At 48.2% G+C, this 19,944-nt stretch overlaps 1 protein-coding gene across 1 annotated transcript in view; it reads right to left on the bottom strand.

The window, feature by feature from the left end:
* Positions 1 to 19,944, bottom strand: part of MYH11 (myosin heavy chain 11) — a 114,469-nt gene that overhangs the window by 67,860 nt on the left and 26,665 nt on the right. Inside the window, 1 exon segment of the mRNA XM_041749957.1 lies at positions 4,431 to 4,458. Within this exon segment, the coding sequence (XP_041605891.1) occupies positions 4,431 to 4,458 (28 nt within the window).

The raw sequence follows: 19,944 nt of genomic DNA, 5'->3' as shown, positions 1-19,944 counted from the left end.
ATATATATTTATATATATCTTTTATCTATATATATCTATGGATCTTTTATGTTGTACTTCTCTATATTTTTTAAGCCTGGAAACAATCACAGCTACAGTCCATGGAGGGTAGTTTTATAAAACACAGCATTTCTGGGCAGTCACAGGGAGGGAGGCTGGTTTTTGTAGGACCAGAAAGAACACACTCTAAGGTCCACTGCTGAGTGGAAAAAGCAAGGGCAGACTGGCTGTGTTTTCTAAAATCCAGAGTTCTGGATCCTCTTGGGGGAGGCAAAAACCCCCAGCTAGCTCTAGGAACAGTGGGTCAGCATTCTCCCACAGTATAAGTTGTCTCGGGCACAACTGCAGCTGCCCCTCGAATGCGTGTGAACTTTTCAGTTTGCCACAGTCCCCGCTACTCCCTAATGTCACCCCTGACCTAATCCACCCCCTTCTGTTACCTGCCAGCCTCTCCGAGGCATTTGTACTTGTAAATCCTGGTCTGGGGATACAACAAAGGCATGTAAGCATCCAGCTGTAGATCTACTGGCCATGTCTAAAAATGCATTAAGAAAACCATGGACATACCTTGGCAGAGAATGTTTTAATAAATAAACGCCTTAAAAGTATTAAAAAAAAAAAAGAAAGTCACGTTCATGGCTTATCATGAATATGATTGGCTACCTATCTGTCACCCTATAGGTTTCCCTTGCTTTCACTTATTAGCACGGCTAAGGGTGACGCAGCACTTTCAAAAATAACTGATGAGTGACAATTATGTTCACTGAGCCTGAAATGACACTATCCGGCACCGTGCTCAGTGCTTTCCGTGAATTGACTCAGGGATGCCTCACAACCCCCCTGGGAGGTGGGTGCAGCTGCCCATTTTACAGGTAAGGAAACTGAGGCTCAGATAGGGTACATGGCTTTCTGTAGCCACGTGTCGAGCTCACCGGCTGCCCCTAAAGTGAAACTCTGGCCTGTCTTGGAGTCAAAACGGCAGTCACTCAGGAGCCAATGTGCAGCCACATCTGGGGACAGAAATCTAGCAGGACCCACACTCAGGGGTACCTGAGATGGTTTTAAGCTGCACAAGGTCCCCAAAATAAGCTGACCAGGACAGCAACAATTGGCACAGACATGATCGCTAAACCCAGAAGATACAATGTGGACCAGGTGAGGATGGTTAACATCACCAGGGACAGGTCACCTTAGTGTCATGTGGGTGTCACATGGGTCTGATGTACCCCCCCTGATATGGTAGCATGAAGAAGTCACCTGGCCTCTGCATAATTCTCCCCCAAACCCATAACTGCAGTCTAGTGACCTAGAACAACATCAGACAAACCCAATTTGAGGGGTGTTCTGCTAAAGCCCCGGTTAGTCCTCAAAACCATCTGGGTCATGGAAAATAAGGAACGTCTGAGAAACTGTCATAGCCAAGGAGAGCCTAGGGAGACATGATGACAAGATGCAATTCTGGATGGGCTCATGGAACAGAATACAAAAAAAATTAAATTTCTGTGTTCACATGCATTTTTACATTTCAATTTAAGTTAAAATTAGTGAACCTACAGTCTACAGTTCAATTAACTGTGATGTCCCAACGCTGGTGTCTTCGGGTGACACGTGTCGTGGTGACGTCACATGTTACTATCAGGAGAAACTGAAACTTGGCAGGTGGGGTATGGGAACTCTATCTCGGCAATTTTTTTGGTAAATCTAAAATAATTTCAAAACTATTCTATTTTTTAAAGTGATTCCACTTAAAGAATAATATTAATTTAACAATAACATGCACATACGGTCAAAACCCTAACCACGGTGCCAGGCGAATGAGGTTGGAGAAACACAAGTTTTTTGTTTTTTGTTTTTTTTTTAAAAACAAGCTCTGGAATCAGGAGCCTTAAGCCAGACACAGCCTTGGCTTTTGTGATCCTACTTCTGCGATCCTACTTCCGGCCCCAAGAAAGAAGCTGAGGGATCACAGAGGAAGTTTTGCCCATAAAGTTGGTCATCATCATATTTTTGTTTGAGGATAAAATTTAAATGACCTAAGAGCGCCACACTGGGGGTCTGGTCAGGTGTTTCACTGGCTCCCTGGAGGGTCAGTGGTCATCCAAAAGGGACATTTGTAAATAATGTGGAAACGTGATGTCGGTGGAATGTCAAATGGAAAAGAGTAAGAGAAAAAAGTATGCATATAACCGAGTTCATGTTTATGTTTAAAACAGCCTATAGAAAAAAAAAAAGAAGAGCTACATCAAGATTCACTGGGGTGAGGGGTAGTTTGGGTGGCTCAGTCTGTTGAGCATCTGACACTTAATTTTAGCTCAGGTCATGATCTCAGGGTCCTGAGATCAAGTCCCATGTTAACCTCTGTCCTCGGCAGGGAATCTGCTTGAGATTCCCTCTCTCTCCCCCTCTGCTTCTCCCCTTACTCACGTGCTCTCACTCTCTCTTAAATAAACAAACAAACAAACAAACAAACAAATAAAATCTTTTTAAAAAATCCCAAAACCATTTACTGGGGCCAAGCTTGGCAGTGGACTGTGGGTGAAGTCTTCCTACTGTTCACTTATGGGTATTTATCTGCATTAGTCTTACAGTTACAAAAAAAAATAAAATAAAATATGTGTCCGCATGCATTTTGCACTTCAATTTAAGTGAAAATTTAAAAAATTTATTTTGTTTCTATGGTAGAATGGAAAAAAAGAGAAAAAGCAAGTAGAGAGAAGTTTATTGATTCGCCTAAAGCTGAGGGTGGGAAAACTTTTTCTGTAAAGGGCCAGAGAGTAAATATTTGAGCCTCTGAGGGACACAAGTGATGTCTATTGCAAATACTCACCCCTCAGTCATAGTGGCCCTAAAGCAGCCACAAGCAACATAGACATGAATGGGTGTGGCTGTGTTCTGATAAAACTTTATTTATGAAAACAGACCAAGGGCTGGATTTGGCCCTTGGGTCATACTTTGTTGATCCTGCCCTAAAAATTACAGAGGTCTAACTCAGGGATCCTTGGATCTGTGCAAGTAGAGGTTCTATTGCAGCCAGGATTCTGATTCCTAGGCCTGGGTTTCTCTCCTGAACACCATGGCGCCTCCCACAAGCAAGGCTCAGCAAAACTCCGGCAAAATACCACCACTGCATCAGACAACCAGCCAACAATGAGGCGGCACCTACTACACGCCAGGGACCATGCTAAGTTATCCCCCTCGATACTGCCCCTTTGGTCCTCCCAACAACCCCAGGGGTGGGGTCACAATTGATATCCCCATTCTACAGATGAGAACACTGAGGTTTGCAGACTTACCCAGCCTGCCCAAGGACAAACTGCCAGCATGCAGTGAGGCAGGAAAGCAGACCTAGCCCTGTGCCTCCAAGGGCCCACCTCCTAACCACAGCACTGCCCTCTTGAGGTATCTGTGTCCCCTCAATATTAGACCATGTTATCAAAAAACATCTTAAAAATCCTGTAGGCTTCTACTGGGAAGTATTTCTTCTTCCAAACTAGAGCAGAAGGGATAAGGCAAGGTGGGGTCAAGGTAGGAGGCCTGCGGGCACCTGGGTGGCTCAATGGTTCAGCATCTGTCTTTGGCCCAAGTCACAATCCTGGGGTCCTGGGATCGAGTCCCACATCGGGCTCCCCACAGGGAGCCTGCTTCTCCCTCTGCCTGTGTCTCTGCCTCTCTCTCTGTGTCTCTCATGAATAAATAAATAAAATCTTAAAAAAAAAAAAAAAAAACCTTGTGATGACTCTGAGCCATCTGGATAACCTTGACAATCTCTGTATATTAAGGTCCACTGATTAGCAACCTTAACAGCATCTGCAATCTTCATGCCCCCAGGCCACGTGACCTGACATACAGCTTCCAGAAATTAGGATGCAGAGATCACTGGGCGGGGGTGGGGGGGTGTTGGGCATTATCCTGCCTATGACAGGAGGGATGTTCCTGAGTATAGAAGATTCCCTGAATGATTCTAAACTGAGCTAACGTATTTGGGTCTTTGAAGACACAGTGATGCCAACCAAATACGGCACAAATGTGCTTGCTCACTGTGACCTGTTAGGGCAGTAACACAAGCCAAGGTTTCTTCACTAACAGAGATGCCTTCCACCTTCACACAGCTGTTCTGCAAAGAGGCACAACTCTGTCAATAGTTCAGGGCCGAGCATGCAGTAAGTGCTCAATAAATGCGAGTTCTAGGAAAGGGGGATGGCGCAGAGCCAGACGGCGCCAGGTCCCACTGGCAGTTGGGATGTGCCTACCTTGGCACGAGGACTTCCGTTCAGCAAACATTGAGCGTGCATCTACTCCACACCAGATACAAGCGAGGCATCAGCAACGGTAAGCAAAGGCCTCGCCCTCAGGGACCTTTTCTCTTTAGTAGGTTGCATCTCGACCATAGAAAAACAGGAGGAAAAAAAAAAACCAGAGGCTCCACTTACGTGCACAGAATGGACTGGTCCTCTCGATCTGCAAACAGAAAGAAAAAAAGGCTGTGAATTAGAAGTAGCTCCAAGCTGAGGGTCTGGATATGCCTCCCCCCAACACCCCCATCCAAAGCTTCTGCACACCTGCCCCACCAAAGGGGGTGATGGACCAACTGGACTCATTGCCTAGGGCAGAGCCAAGAGGACAGCAGGGCTCTTTTAGATACTCCTCCCTACCCCCACGTCCTGGAGGCAGCCCCAGAAAGATGCTGGGGCCTGGCTAGTTTGGAAGGCCGTGGGCATCCCAGCGCCTCCAGCTCCAAGGGTGGGTGGGGTGGGGACCCGGGATCCCAATCTGCCAGACAGAACAGACCGGGGTCCCACTCAGCCACTTCTCAGCTCTGTGGCCTTGGGTGGATAGTCTTAACCCCTCTATGCCTCAGTTTCTGCACCTGGAATGTAGGGTAGTGGACAGTTTGGGTTTGAAAACCTAGCATTTCCTTTTTTTAAAAAAGGCTTTATTTATTTATTCATGAGAGACACAGAGAGAGAGAGGCAGAGACACAGGCAGAGAGAGAAGCAGGCTCCCCCATGCGGGACTCGATCCCAGGACCCCAGGATCATGCCCTGAGCCCAAGGCAGACACTCAACCACTGAGCCACCCAGGTGCCCCTCACATCACCTCTTCTGGGAAGAGCATCCTGTGTTCCTCTAGGAGACGTGCCTCTGATCCCACCCCTGCCATCATGTTCAGTCTTAGGGGGGCTGCCCCACTGGGTCCCCCAGCCAAGAGGATGGGGAAGCACAGCAGGTGGACAGAGGCCTCAGGCCCTGCCCCAGGTCCCGAGAAGCCCATTCCTGCCATTTCTGAGGCTGGCTCTCCAGGCTTCCCACCCCACCTGCAAGCCCGCTGACAGTCCTCCAAACATTCCTTTCCTGGATCATATCAGTGCTGGGTTGATCTCTGGCTGACCCCCAGAGAGCCTTGCTGGGGAACACAGGGCACCATGAGATTAAATGTGATAAAGTAGACATTACTGATCACCTTCTACTCTTAAAGTGGCCTCAGAGGGTGAAGCCAGAGTCTGGAACTCATTTTCTGTCCTACGAGGGATATGGGGACAGTTACCGACGCCTTCAGTTATCGGCCAATTAGCTATAACTGAGAAATCAGGGCATCCTATCTGCTGACAGGCAACGCCCAAGTTTTCTGCAATCCATCCAGTTTCTGAAATTTCTGCAAGTGTTTCTGAAATCCATTCCCTGGCTCTGTCCTTGCTGCCATGGGGCTCGGGCTGTCTCAATCCACACCTCGCCAAAGATCTCCCTGGATCTCGCCCTGTCCTCTTCCAAACACCTTCCTGCTCAGAGTGATCTTCCTGACATGCTGTGTTGCCGATCACTGCAACTTAACACTCTCCCACTCTGGAAGTTTCTTTCTTTCTTTCTTTCTTCTTTCTTTCTTTCTTTCTTTCTTTCTTTCTTTCTTTCTTTCTTTCTTCTTTAAAAGGTTTTTAATTTACGAATTTATGTATTCATGAGAGACACACAGAGAGAGAGAGGCAGAGACATAGGCAGAGGGAGAAGCAGGCTTCATGCAGGGAGCCCGATGTGGGACTTGATCCCAAGACTCCAGGATCACGCCCTGAGCCAAAGACAGATACTTGACCACTGAGCCACCCAGGTACCCCTGGAAGTTTCTTTAAAAGTCCAACATAGGGGCGCATCTGGGTGGATCAGTCGGTTAAGTATCTGACTCTTGATTTAGGCTCAAGTCCTGATCCCAGGGTCATAAGCTCAGCTTGAGATTCCCTCTCCACCCCACTTGCCCATGCTCTCTCTAAAGAAATAAATAAAAAGAGGTATATCGCTACACATGCACACACACACATACACGTATATATGCACACACACCCTCAAGTACCTATATACGCATTGGCTATACAGTGAAGCCACCAACTTGACACGGCCCGCAGTGGCTGGCCCTGAGGAGAGGGTTCCTGAGAATCAGAACAGGTGGGACACCTACTTTCATGCCATCTGCTTCTAACCTGTTCATGTTTGTGCTATGGGCATGCATTGCCATCCCCTCATCTCGCCAAAAATTGGCCAATGCAAAAAATACTCTTTACTGCTCTTGAGGAAACCACTATAACCCCGAAGCTTAGGACACAGAGAAGGGAAACAGCCACCACTACCCACAATGCCCCCAGTAAGTGCCCCTCCAGAGTGCTCACTGCCCCTCACACCTGTGCTGAGCTCCTTCGGTGCTACGTAACCCATTTAATTCCCATGGCAGCCCCAGAGGTGAGCCCTGGCTTCACCCCCATTTTACAGATGAGGGAAACAGAGTGCAGAAGGAAGGTGACCTGCCTCAGGTCACTGTGCACCCCCGCCCCAGGTCACTGCGCCGCCCCCCACCCCACCCCACCCCAGGAGATATGTCTGCTCTGAAACTCAAAAGGTGACCTTATTTAAAATCAGGGTGTTACAGGTATAATGAAAGATCTCCAGATGAGATGATCCGGGACTTAGGGTAGGATCTAAATCAATGACCGGAGCTCTTATTATTAAGAGAAAGGATGGTGAGATTAGAGACACAGGGAGAGGGGATCCCTGAGTGACTCAGCAGTTTAATGCCTGCCTTTGGCCCAGGGTATGATCCTGGAGACCCGGGATCGAGTCCCACGTCGGGCTCCCTGTGTGGAGCCTGCTTCTCCCTCTGCCTCTCTCTCTCTCTCTCTCTCTCTCTCTCATGAATAAGTAAATAAAATCTTTTAAAAAAAAAAAAGACACACAGGGAGAAGGCCATGTGAAGGAGGAGGAGAGACGGGAGGGATGTGTCTACAAGCCGAGGAATGCCAAGGAGCCAGCCACTACCCGAAGCCAGGAGAGAGACACAACCCAGATTCTTCCTCAGAGCCTCCAGAAGGAGCCAGCCCGGCCAATGCCTTGACTCTGGGCCTCCAGAGCGGTCAGAGAAAACAAATCCCATTTCTCTGGCCACCAAGTCCATAGCAGTTTGTACAGCAGCCCTAGAAAATGAGCACAGTCTCACAGCTAGCAGGGGCAGGCTGTTTTTCCTTCCTCGGGCAACCCACACTCATACACGGGTGGCACCTCCTTCCGAGATTAAAACAGAGGAAAAAACTTAAATGTCCCCAGTGCATTGTAGAGAGAGACTGAAGTCAGGGGCACCTCTCCTGTCCATGGGGCATCTGCAGTGGGAGGCGCCCGGCATAGGTACAACCCGGCTCCTCGTCCTGGGATCAGGGAATGTGGATGTGTGGGTCTCTAACTTCCGCCCAGAAGGAGAAACCCGCTCAGGAGCAGAGCAAAATAAGAAACCCGTTAAAAACAGTCAGGGGGCACCTGGGTGGCTCAGTCGGTTGGGCGCCTGCCTTCGGCTCAGGTCATGATCCCAGAGCCTTGGGTCCGAGCCCTGCACTGGGCTCCCTGCTCAGCGGGGAGTCTGCTTCTGCCTCTGCCTCTCACCCTACTCATACTCTCTCTCTCTCTCTCTCTCTCTCTTTCAAATAAATAAATAAAATATTAAAAAAAAAAAACCCAGATCATCCTGTGATCAGAACCAAGCAGAGGGGCACCCCGCCCCGCCCCTGGGGGCTGGCCCAGACAACCTCCACTATTTTCAGGAATGATTTTGAGACTGACAGACAGACAGGCTCTCCTGATCCATCTGCTCCAGAGAGAGGGGGGTCAGGCTTCCCCCAGCAGCCTTGGGAAGCCTGGCCCAGAGCACAGGAGATTTATAGGGTCAGGCGCTGGTCCTGGGGCCTTTCCTCACAGGAGGTCCCCAGGAGAGGCAGCAGGGGGCCACCGGGGACCTCAGGCCGGGGACATTCCCATCGGAAACACATACGGCCTGCAGGCGTGGGAAGCTGACGGCGCTGGCCACGGGGCGCAGGGAGGCCTGGCGTGGGCACCGCGGGCTGACCTGCACCTTCCCGGGGCCTTCCACCTCCCGCGGAGCCCGAGCATATTCCATCTGACCCGAGGGAGCAAGAGTCGTCTGGATGTGGGAAGCAGGGTACCCCCCCCCCCCCCCGCCCGAACTTTGCACTCTGCCGCTCCTGCCCACAGCGCTCTGGCCCTGCCTGACCCATTTTCCTCCTCCTCCTTATCCCCCTGGAGGTGAAATTGGCCTAACGCAAAATTAACCAAGTCAAAGCCAACACTTGGGCGGTGTGTCGTACGTTCACAGCGTTGTGCACTGTGCATGGTGTGCCTAGGGCACATCTAGTTCCGGAACATTCTCATCTGCCCATTCACCGGTCACTCTTCATTCCCCACTTCGTTAACCCCCAATCTGCTTTCTTCTCTTTTCTTACCTATTCCAGACATTTCCCATAAATCCAATTGTACAGAATGTAGCCTTTTGTGTCTGCCTTGTTTCACTTAGCATGTTTGCACAATTCCTCCCTGTTATTGACATGTGTCCGAACTCCCTTCCTTTCTATGGCTTGCTAATATTCCATTACATGGATATACCATATTTTGTGTGTCCATTTGTCCAACGATGGGCATTTGGGTTGTTTCCTATCTTTCAGCTATTGTGGGTAGTGCTACTCTGAACATTCAAGTACAAGTTTTTATTTGAGAATTCATTTTCAATTCTTTAGGGTATATACCCCAATCCACTATTTTTTTTAAAGATTTATTTATTTGAAAGAGAACAAGAGAGAGCAAGCATGAGCAGTGGGGGGAAGAGGGAAGGCAGAGGGAAAGGGAGAGAATCTCAAGCAGCCCCCCTGCTGAGCATGGAGCTGGACACAGGGCTTGGTCTCATGACCCTGAGATCATGACCTGAGCCAAAACCAATAGTCAGATGATCACCCTACTGAGCCACCCAGGTGCCCCATCCCAATCCATTGTTGAAACGGCATCTTGACAGTCACCTCCTCTATGATTTTTCTCTGACTCTATACCTCCCTAGAGCTAAATTGGAGGCCCTTCTACTGCATGCCCCCTCTGGGGCTACCATGGACAGTGGTACAGGTCATACACTGCGTAACTCTAGAGGGAACCATTCACATGGGTCATTATAGATTTGTACATTTATTAAGACAATCTTCTAACAGGTGGAGGAAAAGTGCCTTGAGAAAAGAGTGCCTTTCTCTATTTTTACAAAGACACCATGTGGCTTAGTGGTGGCCCTGGCTTTGAGAGTCCAAAGGTTCCCTCCATCATAGCACTTAATCTCATTACGATCATTGTTTCACCTCAATATTTTGTAGCAGGAAAGGGTACAGATTATCTGGAAAAATAACCGGTCATTTATCCATGATAGGACAGGCAGGGTTTTTCTTTTCCAACTTTGTAAAAATTACACTACTTTACATTATTGATAATAGCTCATAAGTAGAAACAATAAAAAGAAATCCATCAGATGCTAAGGGGATAGACAAAATGGGGTACGTCCATAGAGTGGAGTATTACTCCACCATAAAGAAGAAATAAAGCACTGACACTTGCTACAACATGAAGCCATTCTGCTCAGGGAGGGCCACATCTGGTAGCATTCATTCCATTGATAGGAAGTGTCCAAAGTAGACAAATCTAAAGAGACCGAAAGTAGACAAGCGATCGCCTGGGAACTGTAGGTAGGACAGGGAGGTGACTACCGACGGGCACACAATTTTTTGGCTGGGGGAGGGTGAAAGAAATATAAAATTAGATTGTGATGACTGCATACTCCTGTAAATTCACAAATGACCAGGGAATTGTATACTTTAAATGAATCTGGGACACCTGGGTGGCTCAGTGGTTGAGCATCTGCCTTCGGCTCAGGGCGCGATCCAGGGGTCCTGGGATCGAGTCCCACATTGAGCTCCTTGCATGGGGCCTGCTTCTCCTCCCTCTGCCTCTCTCTGTGTCTCTCATGAATAAATAAATAAATAAATATTTAAAAAAATAATAAATGGATTAATTTGTGGTATATAAACCATATAATAAAACTTTTTCAAAGATTTTATTCATCTATTTGATGGAGAGAGAGAGAGTGCACAGGCAGGGGGAGGGGCAGAGGCAGAGGGAGAAGCAGGCTCCCCACTGAGCAGGGAGCCTGACTCAGAGCTCAATCCGAGGACCGAGGACCGTAAGATCATGACCTGAGCCCAAGGCAGATGCTTACCTGACTGAGCCACCTCGGCGCCCCCACAATAAAACTTTTTTTAAAAACGATGCTAAGCTTATACCATGTCTGAATCGAGAGCCTGGACTCCTTAAACTTCACACAGAGCTATTTGTTTTTCACAAGTTACAAAACTGCTTTCAATGCTTCTCCTCCCAGCCCTGAAATGCTGAAGGTCAAGGGCTGTGCCTGTTCTCAGGTGCCAGGAACAGTGCCTGACACATAGTAGGTACCGGGGAAATGCTTCCTCATTGGCATCTCTTCTTCTGTCAAGGCAACCGAGACAGAAGCAAGGGTGAACACTTCCATCTGCGGTCACATACTCACTCAGCAAACAAGTCCTGACCCCCTACCATGTGCCAGCCCCTAGAAACGTGAAATTCATGAAGTCCTCTGGAAGTCTGCTTTCGAGAGGCTTACAAGGCAGTGTGGGAGTCAGATGGGCAAAGCAATGACCAGAAGGAGTGAGCAATTCCTAGGACGGGTATTTGCTGCTGCCTGAGAGAGGGATGGTTTAAGTCTTGGCAGCTGAAGTGATACGAGCTGCCTGGAGAAGATTGTGTAGGAATCCACGAAGCAGATGCCTCTCAAGCAGAGGGTCTGGGACACAGAGGGTCCCACAGACAGAGAGGACACAGTCCAGGAGCCGAGGTGTGCAGGGCTGGAGCTGGCATTCCAGCCTCACCCAGCCCGGAGCCCTGGGGCTCTCCTTACCTCACACTCACCCCTACACATGCCCCTCTTTCTCCTTCTCCCCAGACTTGGGGTCTGGCCTTGGACGTGCAAGTATGCGGGTGAGCTTTCCGAAGAGATAAAGGACTCCGGTGGTCCCTCCCCCAAAGTGGGCCCGAAGACTCTCAGGGGACGCCCAGCTCCCCACAGACCAGCTATTTCGGCTTGATCCCAAACACAAGCTCGTGGTTTACGGCTGGGGAGCCAGAGGCCTGCAGGCTGACCATAAAAGGAGAAAACCAAGCTGGGACTAAGAACAGACCCAGGCTCACTGCTTCTCTTCCTTCCCATGCCAGGCTGCTAGGGGACCCAGCGAGGGGGAGGTGGCCAAGCCTGGGTCCCTGTAGGGTCACCTCCACCCATGAAGGCAGAGGCCAGAAGGTTCCAGATGACAGCTAACACCTGCTGCACTTGCTGTGAACAGGCAGCGTGTTCCCCATGCACTGTCCAAATTAACCCTTGCCACAATTGGAACAGGCCCAATTATTAGCCTCACAGGACAAAAGCAAACCGGACACAAAGAAGTGGGTGCATTGCAGAACGGGGATTTGAACCCAGCTCCAGAGCCCATGCCCTAACCCACTACACACTCTGCAGGTCAGGATCCTTCTCTTCTTCTGGACTTCCTCTCCCACCTTCTCCTCCAGCAGAGCTGCTAGGAAGAGATTCTGGGTGGGAAGAGATACCTCTGAGGGTTTGTGCTGGACCCCAGCAGGAACCCAAACCCACACAGAGCACTGGCATCTTTAACGGCAGACCTGGCCAGTTGATGGATGGGGTCAGGGCAAAACCAATATTTTCATGGTGGTCTCTTGGGCCTCAGCTACCCCGGCCCCACTCTCCCTCCTTCTCTCTGCTCCAGCCCCAACCAGTCTATGGATCCCAGAGCCACCTCCTTGTTATGCCCATGTGTCGCCTTGCCTGCCCTCCCAGAATATGACAGGCCCCAGGGTCCAGCTCACAGCTCCCTGGAACTCCCTTCCATAGCACATGTATTTGTGGGGATGATGTGATTAATCCCCGCCTTCTCCCTCGCCTCATCCCCGCCAAGTAGATGGTGCCCCTCCTCACCATCCCACAGCCCACAGTGGGGTCTCAACACTGTTGAATCAAAAGGGGAACAGGGAGCCAGATTCTCTTTGAGGTCAGCAGAACACCGAGGGAACAACAGGCACCAGCCAGAGCTTCCCAAGCCCCCTAAGCATGCCTGCTTCTTCAACTCAATACTTACTGCTTGTTAAAAAAAAAGGAAAAAAAAAGAATTCTCCGGAGCTCTCACCCCTTCGAGTAAGACACTACAGGCGGTCCATAAAAGGCTCATCAGAATCAGATGATCCTTTCTCCTTCCTCTTTTCCTGGCAAAGAATGTGAACCTCTCATGATAGCTACACGTCCCAGGGCCTCGGTGAGGACCGAGCCGGGCAGACGGAGCCACCGTCTGTCCTCCCTGCCACCAGGCCAGATGCAGAGGCAAGAGCCGCTGCAAAATCTCCAACCACGCATCTGGTCCCCGCTCTCCGGGGCCACATTGTCAAAGGAGCACGGTCTCTGGAGCAAAGCCACCTGGAATGACTGCCAGGCTCCACCTCTGAGGCAAGACACTGTTCTTACGAGGAACACAGGTACCAAAATCCACACCTTTCAAGGACATGAAAACAGTGAAGACTGGGTGCACAAAGCTTAAAATTGCCCCTGCACGTTGAGGCCCTCAGCACCTGCTCTGATCGTCGCCAGGGCCGTCATCAATGTCATCCGAAATGGAGAGTTCGAGAGAAGTGATTCTGGACAGCAGCGATTCTGTCCCGAGGGCACAGGGTATCGGGCCAGGTTCAGCGCTTTCAAGCGAGAAGGGCTAAGCCTACCCCTCAGCCTCCTGGGGCCTCGGTTTCCTGGTCTGTGAAATGGGGGTAACAGCACCCCACTACCATACTACCAGCCTTGGAGGGAAGATAAATGCTTCAAGGGCAGCAGAGGGGACACCTCCAGGTGGGACACCGGGCTCTAGGGCCAACTTGCTTGGTACCGTGAGGGTCGGTTTCATCGGTCTGTCCAGTGGGCAGGCTCTGCCGCTGGGTACGGTCCTGCATGGTGCCGGAGAGGGCCGAGCCCTGCAGGCTTTCCATAGCGGTCAGCCAGGGGGACATCGGTGTCATCCCTCTCCCTGCCAAGCTTCCAGAGCAGCCTCTGGGGAGGGGGTGAGCCTGAGGAGCCCCCAGGCCCCTGCAGCACCCTAGGGCCTGCTGACCCCAGAGAGAGGGATGCCACTGAGTGTGAAAACTTGCAAAGCAGAGAGCTTAGAGGTTAGATCATGCCATCTCCCAGATTTCCCTTCAGTTTGAAGAGGGTTCAGCCAAGAGCCCCGAGCTGATAGAGGCCCACCGGCTGTGCTTTCTTTTTTAATCCACTGATAGTGGCCCTTGGTGCTAACTACATGAGGATGAAACACTCCCAGCTGCTATCTTGCACAGAGTAACAAATCCTGAGGGCTCCACTCAACACATCAGAAGGAAATCAATCCTATGTGCCTTTCACATCCTTCCCCCAGGCCCCCCACCCCACCCGGGCAGGGGAGGCAGGAGATCTGAAGTGGCTTATCAGGAAAGCCTCAATAGTGGTGCTTTCCCCACTTAACACCCTATTAATTTACCCCGATCACCTAGCAGTCACTTTGCCAGGGCTTAGCCTGACAGGTAAGATGAGAGACCTTTCCAGGAGCAAACCACCTTCCCTGGGGACCGTTAGGGGCTCAATGCAGCAGCTAGGGCCACCCATCAACCGGCAAGCCTTAGGCGTGGGCAGCAGATAAGCCAAGTTCAAATCCAGCTCCGACACTCACGGCGGGACCTTTGGCAAGTTCTTCACCTCCCCAAGCCTCAGTTTCCTAGGCTCTAAAATGAAGCTAATAATTGCACCTGCCTCCAGGGTTGGATGTGTGCACAAGTCATATAAACACAGGCCCACGTGCACACGCACACCTCGGGGATGAAGGGAGGAGAAGTTGAAAACTTTTGAAAGGATTTGGTATTTGCTGTTTTATAAAAACCAGCAAGGGGGGGGGGCACCTGGGTGGCTCAGTGGTTGAAAGTCTGCCTTTGGCTCAGGTCGTGATCCCAGGGTCCTGGGATCGAGTCCTGCATCGGGCTCCCTGCGGGGAGCCTGCTTCTCCCTCTGCCTGTGTCTCTACCTCTCTCTGTGTGTCTCTCATGAATAAATAAAGAAAATATTTTTTAAAAATAGCAACGGAAATGTGATGGGGAAAAATAAAAACGTTGTTGGCCCTCCTGACTTTATAATTTAGTATTGTTTTTATTCTGGATTACCCATGTGGACACTATAATAGTCTTAATTTTATTTTACTTATTTTTTAAAAAAGATTTTTTTATTTGCGAGAGAGAGAGCACAAGCTGGGGGGAGGGAGGAGCAGAGGGAGAGGGAGAAGCAGACTCCCTGCTGAGCAGGGAGCCTGATGTGGGGCTCGAGTCCAGGACCCTGGGATCATGACCGGAGCTGAAGGCAGATGCTTAACTGACTGATTTACCCAGGCACCCCAAGGCTTAATTCTAAAGATCTTAATCTGATCTTGTCTGCCTTGCAGGTTGGGGGTTAGGATTACTGGAAATATTCCTGTAAATCCCTGAGCACAGAGGAGGCACATAGTAAAAATCCATTATCACTGGGGCCCCTGGCTGGCTCAGTAGGTAGAGCATATTTGACTCTTGATCTTGGGATTGTGAGTTCGAGCACCACATTGGATGTAGAGATGACTTATAATACGTTTTGGGGGGAAATCCACTATTGTGATTTGGGGGGGAAAATCCACTATTGTGATTATCACTTCTTTGAAAAGAAGGTTTGAGGGAATTTCCATTGAGGAATAGTGGGTTGGGCACACACAGCTACTGCTTCTTCCTCCCCTAACCTGAGTAAAATTCCAGTAAAGGGATTTTTCAACCACACATGAACCAGTTGAAATGAACTGGAAAAGAATGAAGTGTAATGAAGTCTTGGAAGCCAGAAAATGGGATGAGTGAGGACAGGCCCAGGAAAGAAGTCTAAGCTGGTAGTGGGGAAAGCTAGAAGCGACCCAATTTCATCACAGAACCCCCTGTCCCCTCAGTAACTGGTGGCAGCAGGGGGCTCGTGAAGACAGGGCAAAGGAGGACACATGCAAATACAAGGATTGCCTGCAAGTCTGTTTAAGAAGGTGCTAGATAAGCAAGATACAAGTGACTGCCCTTGCCATGGCCCATAGCAGGAGGCAGATTTTATTTTCTGAAGAATAAAATTCCTGGAGGGGTGAGGGGCACCAGGGACTGTACTGAAAGGATAATCTGCAAGTTTCATTCCACAGTTTGAAATGCTTAGCCTCTGGACTAGACCCTCAAAACGACGGTAGACAGATCTTTACCCTCCAGGAAGAAGATTGCATGAATCTTCCCTGAAAAAGCTGATCAGCCCAAGGACAAGAAAAGATGGAAAGATCTATCAGAAGTGCCCCAGTGCAATGGCCCAGCTCTAACCAAACTATAGCTAAGCTCATCACCAGCAAGCTCCTCCTGCAAAGCCTGTTGAGCACCTGGCAACATTGCACTGGATCATCCCAGATGAACAGACAGTGGAGAATCAGCAGACGTCTGAAGAAAGCTACTAATACATCAGACAGAAGTTGAAATAAATCACTAGGAGGTGACAGCCCAGAAAAAAAGAAGAAGAGAAGGAGATGAAAAAGGGAACAGTTCAATTCTGGACATGAGAAGACTTCTAGAAAAGCAGAACAGAGAACACAGAGAGAAATAAATCATCAAGGAAGTAATTCACAAAAATTTCCCAGAATTTAACGCCAGGAGTTTATAGATTAAGAGCATCCACGAAGCCTCTAGCACAGTGGGTGAAAGCAGACCCGTGACAAATCCCATCATCATGAACACAGGGATAAAGAGAGCTCTAAACGCTTCCAGAGGAGAAGAAAAAAAAATTGGTCACACACAAGAGATTAAGAATCAGATTGGAAAAAAAAAATCATATTGGCTTTTATCTTCTCAGAAACGAAGCAAGCTAGAAGGCTATGAAGGCATGCCTTAAAAATTCTGAAAGAAAAGTATTTGTTGCTTAAAATTTTAACTGGGCTGAATGGGCCCTTACATATCAGGGAATCATCAAGTCTTCAGTTGAGATATGCAGGATCCCAATCTGTCTCATCTATAGCCTTACTTGAGAAGGTACTAGAAAAGGTGCTCCAGGTATAAGCAAGAGGGAAAATCAAGGAAGAGGAAGACATGGAAACCCAGAAACAAGGAATCCACCAAGAGAGGGCTGAAGTCAAGTCCAAGCATGATAAGGAAGGTCCCAGATGTCAGCTACCTGTCATAGAGGGTAGCCAGGGCAGGTTGGAAGGCTCCAGTAGTAATCACCCTCGAGGACGAGGTATAGGTAGCGTCCTCAACACATATCTAGACGTAGTAAAAGGAGATCAACATGTTTAAAAAGGAGAGTTTGGGGAAGAATTAGTGATTAAGTACATTCATTCATTCATTCATTCATCAACACATATTAACTGAGCAGCTACCATGTGCCGGGCAGATGCTGGACAGACGAGGACAGAGTCTGGCTCCTATGCAGCGTATGGGTCCTTGGGAATTTAGGGGTTCATGTAACACATGCAAACATTGCATTCTATATTCTACGTTCAGCGTGTGTGTTATCCATCCCTCCCCAACCCCATCTCTTCACACCCCATCTTGTTCTACAAAAGGATTTAGGGAGGAAGCCTAAAGGGCTGCTCCCTTTACAACGAAAGCTCAACGTGGGTCCCAGCAGAGTGGCCTTACACCGTGGGATCGCGATCTTCATCAACAGGGTCACAAACTGGGCCTATGCCTTCCTCCGCAAAAAAACAAACTTCCACTTTATAGAGAAAAAGTTATTTTTCCCAAGCTTGCATTTCCCCCTCACCTCCATGATTTGTTTCATGGGAATTTATCATTAGTAAGTTTTCCAGAAAGTATGAGGTATTGCCAAAATGAACCCATATGTAGCAGCTGTTAATATTGACACTAAATAAAAAAAAATTGAAACAAAATAAAGTTGATCTTTTATGGATGGGTGTGCTCACCCTTGTCACTGTTACAATGTGTCAATGTTTTTTTTTTTTTAAGAAATCTTTTTTTTTTTTAAGATTTTATTTATTTACTCATGAGAGACGCAGAGAGAGAGAGAGAGAGAGAGAGAGAGAGAGAGAGAGGCAGAGACACAGGCAGAGGAAGAAACAGGCCCCACGCAGGGAGCCCGATGTGGGACTCGATCCCATATTTCCAGGATCATGCCCTGGGCTGAAGGCGGCACTAAAACTGAGCCACCGGAGCTGCCCATACTATTTCACAATGTGATTTTGTGTTATAGCCCAGAGCCTAGAGGGGAGACAATATATTAACACTGGGGATCCTCCTCCTCATCTAGTGTCACAACGCCCCTCAGTGGAGAGGTTGTCTAGGAAAGCAACAGGACCACAACACAAAAATATCCTTCACTGAGTCAACTGCTTAGGAAATCAGACCTCACTGAGGCATCCTTCTTCAGCCTGCACACCACTGCCCACCAACTCAGCAGCTCTCTCTTACCGATTATTGGGAAGCAACACCCACCATCATTGTGATACACAGAACAAAGCAGCAGCTCTGCAAAACTGCAGATTTCTTTGAAGCTGCAGGGTGTCACGAAGTCAATGAGCTTGGAAAGGCCACCCCCCCACACACACACACAAGTCAGATTAATTCACTAAATATCGCAGAATCATTATGAACAACAACACGACGGGGGTTTTATGAAGCACCCTCAAACACAAAAGAACACTTGGGAAGACTGGTGACCCTTCTAATAAGTCTGCAAAAATTATTTTCCTTAGCTCCTGCTGCAGGAATCAAACATGGTATGAAGAATGTTGTGTTATCTCATGTGATTCTGTCTGAAATAAAAGCAAAAAAAAAAAAAAATCCCTTAATTTTATACTCAATCTAAGAACTAGCATCTAGTTGCATTTATAACCAAACTCCTATTAAATGTAGATAAAATAGACTGACAATTTGCAATGTCATTTCCCCAGCCTAGACAAACCCTTTCCCCCACCCCCTTCCAGTGAAAATTTGGTCCCTGTTTTAAGTGATTTTTTTTCCTGGAATCAATTATTTTCAGACAATCAAAAATTCCTTCACTTCAGGAAGTTCAGCTCAGTTATCACATGAAAGGCTACGTACCCAAGTGTTAATGGTGGTGATCTCTGGGTGACAAAATCGTGGGTGCTGATATGTTCTCCGTAGCTTAAATAAATGTTTTAATTTTTCTAGGATGAACATTAAATATTAAAGGTTTTTTTAAAGTCACACATGTGTATTTTAAGAGCACTGTGGCAGTGCTTACCTGTCACTCCCCCCTTCTCCTTTGCTAACAGAATTTCATTTTTCTGGTATTCAGAGTAAATGTGCTTGTGGGAGTTCCCTCAGCTCCAAGGAAAGAACCAGGAATAGTCTAAACCAATTATGAAGGTCTCGGTCCTCTTTGCCAATGAGTGGCTTAAAGGTTGGCATGTGACCAAAGGTTTAGTCAAGGAGACATAATTACAAACAGTCACTAATGTCCCAGTCCTCTTTGTAACCATCTAAACCAGAGTTTAGAGGTTGGCATGCGACCAAGTTTTAGCCAATGAGATGTAAGGGGATGTCTTCTGAGGAGTTTCTGGAAAAGGTTTTTCTCCCTGATAAAAAAGAGACAGAGGGAAAGAACCTAACTTTTTGCTTCCTTCGTGCTTTTGGATATCGTCGCACGAGGATGTAGTATCTGGAGCTATGGCTGCCATCCTGTGACCATGAGGGAGAAGCCAAGAAAATCCCCCCAAAAGTCTGTTTTTGAGCTGTTGAATTAACTAACCCATCAACCTGCACACTTCTTATTATGTGAAATAACAAACTCCTATGAAGTGGCTCCTAATTAGAGCCACTTTAAGTAGTTGCCATATGGTGTGTTATATTTTTGTGCAACTTAAAAGCACCCCAAATGACATGAACACTCTAACTTGGTGATGTTTAGCTTCTTTAAAAAGGTGTGTGAACCATCCCTGCAAACTTTTCCATCAAGGCAGCACACAAAGTTTATTTATTTATTTAAACAAAGACACATCCCTAACTCCAGGAGCCATCCTTCACAACCTGAGATTCCATCTCCACAGCCCCTTCTGCAAGGCTCCATCTGCTCGCCTTTGAAGGTAATGGCTGCCCCATGTCTGCAGTTTGGGCCATACTGGTGGGGTTTGGCTAACTCTGTCAATAATCTGGGGGCACTTCTATTCAGCCCTTCTACCTTGGGGGGTATCTCTTAGGCACACCTGGATCCCTACCCTCAGGGGATCTCCAGAACTGAGCTCTCAATTCCTGATTCAGCACACCCTCAGAGGTAGGGCCAGGTAGTTAATATAAATGAGTGCCCCAAGCCAGGTAAGGACTGCGACACTGGGAAATTCATGCCCCTAGAAAAAGACACACACATTTTATGTATAATTTCCCAATTTAAAAAAGTTGATGACTTTTTAAGATTCTTCAAGTACCTTAAAACTCTGTGTGGACCAAGCCAAACTTATCTGAACGCTGGATGCAGCCT

The sequence above is a fragment of the Vulpes lagopus genome, chromosome 3 (genome assembly GCF_018345385.1).
Source record: "Vulpes lagopus strain Blue_001 chromosome 3, ASM1834538v1, whole genome shotgun sequence".
Classification (NCBI taxonomy): domain Eukaryota; kingdom Metazoa; phylum Chordata; class Mammalia; order Carnivora; family Canidae; genus Vulpes; species Vulpes lagopus.
Note: the sequence above shows the minus strand (reverse complement) of the source record. Positions and strands in the feature narration are given on the sequence as shown.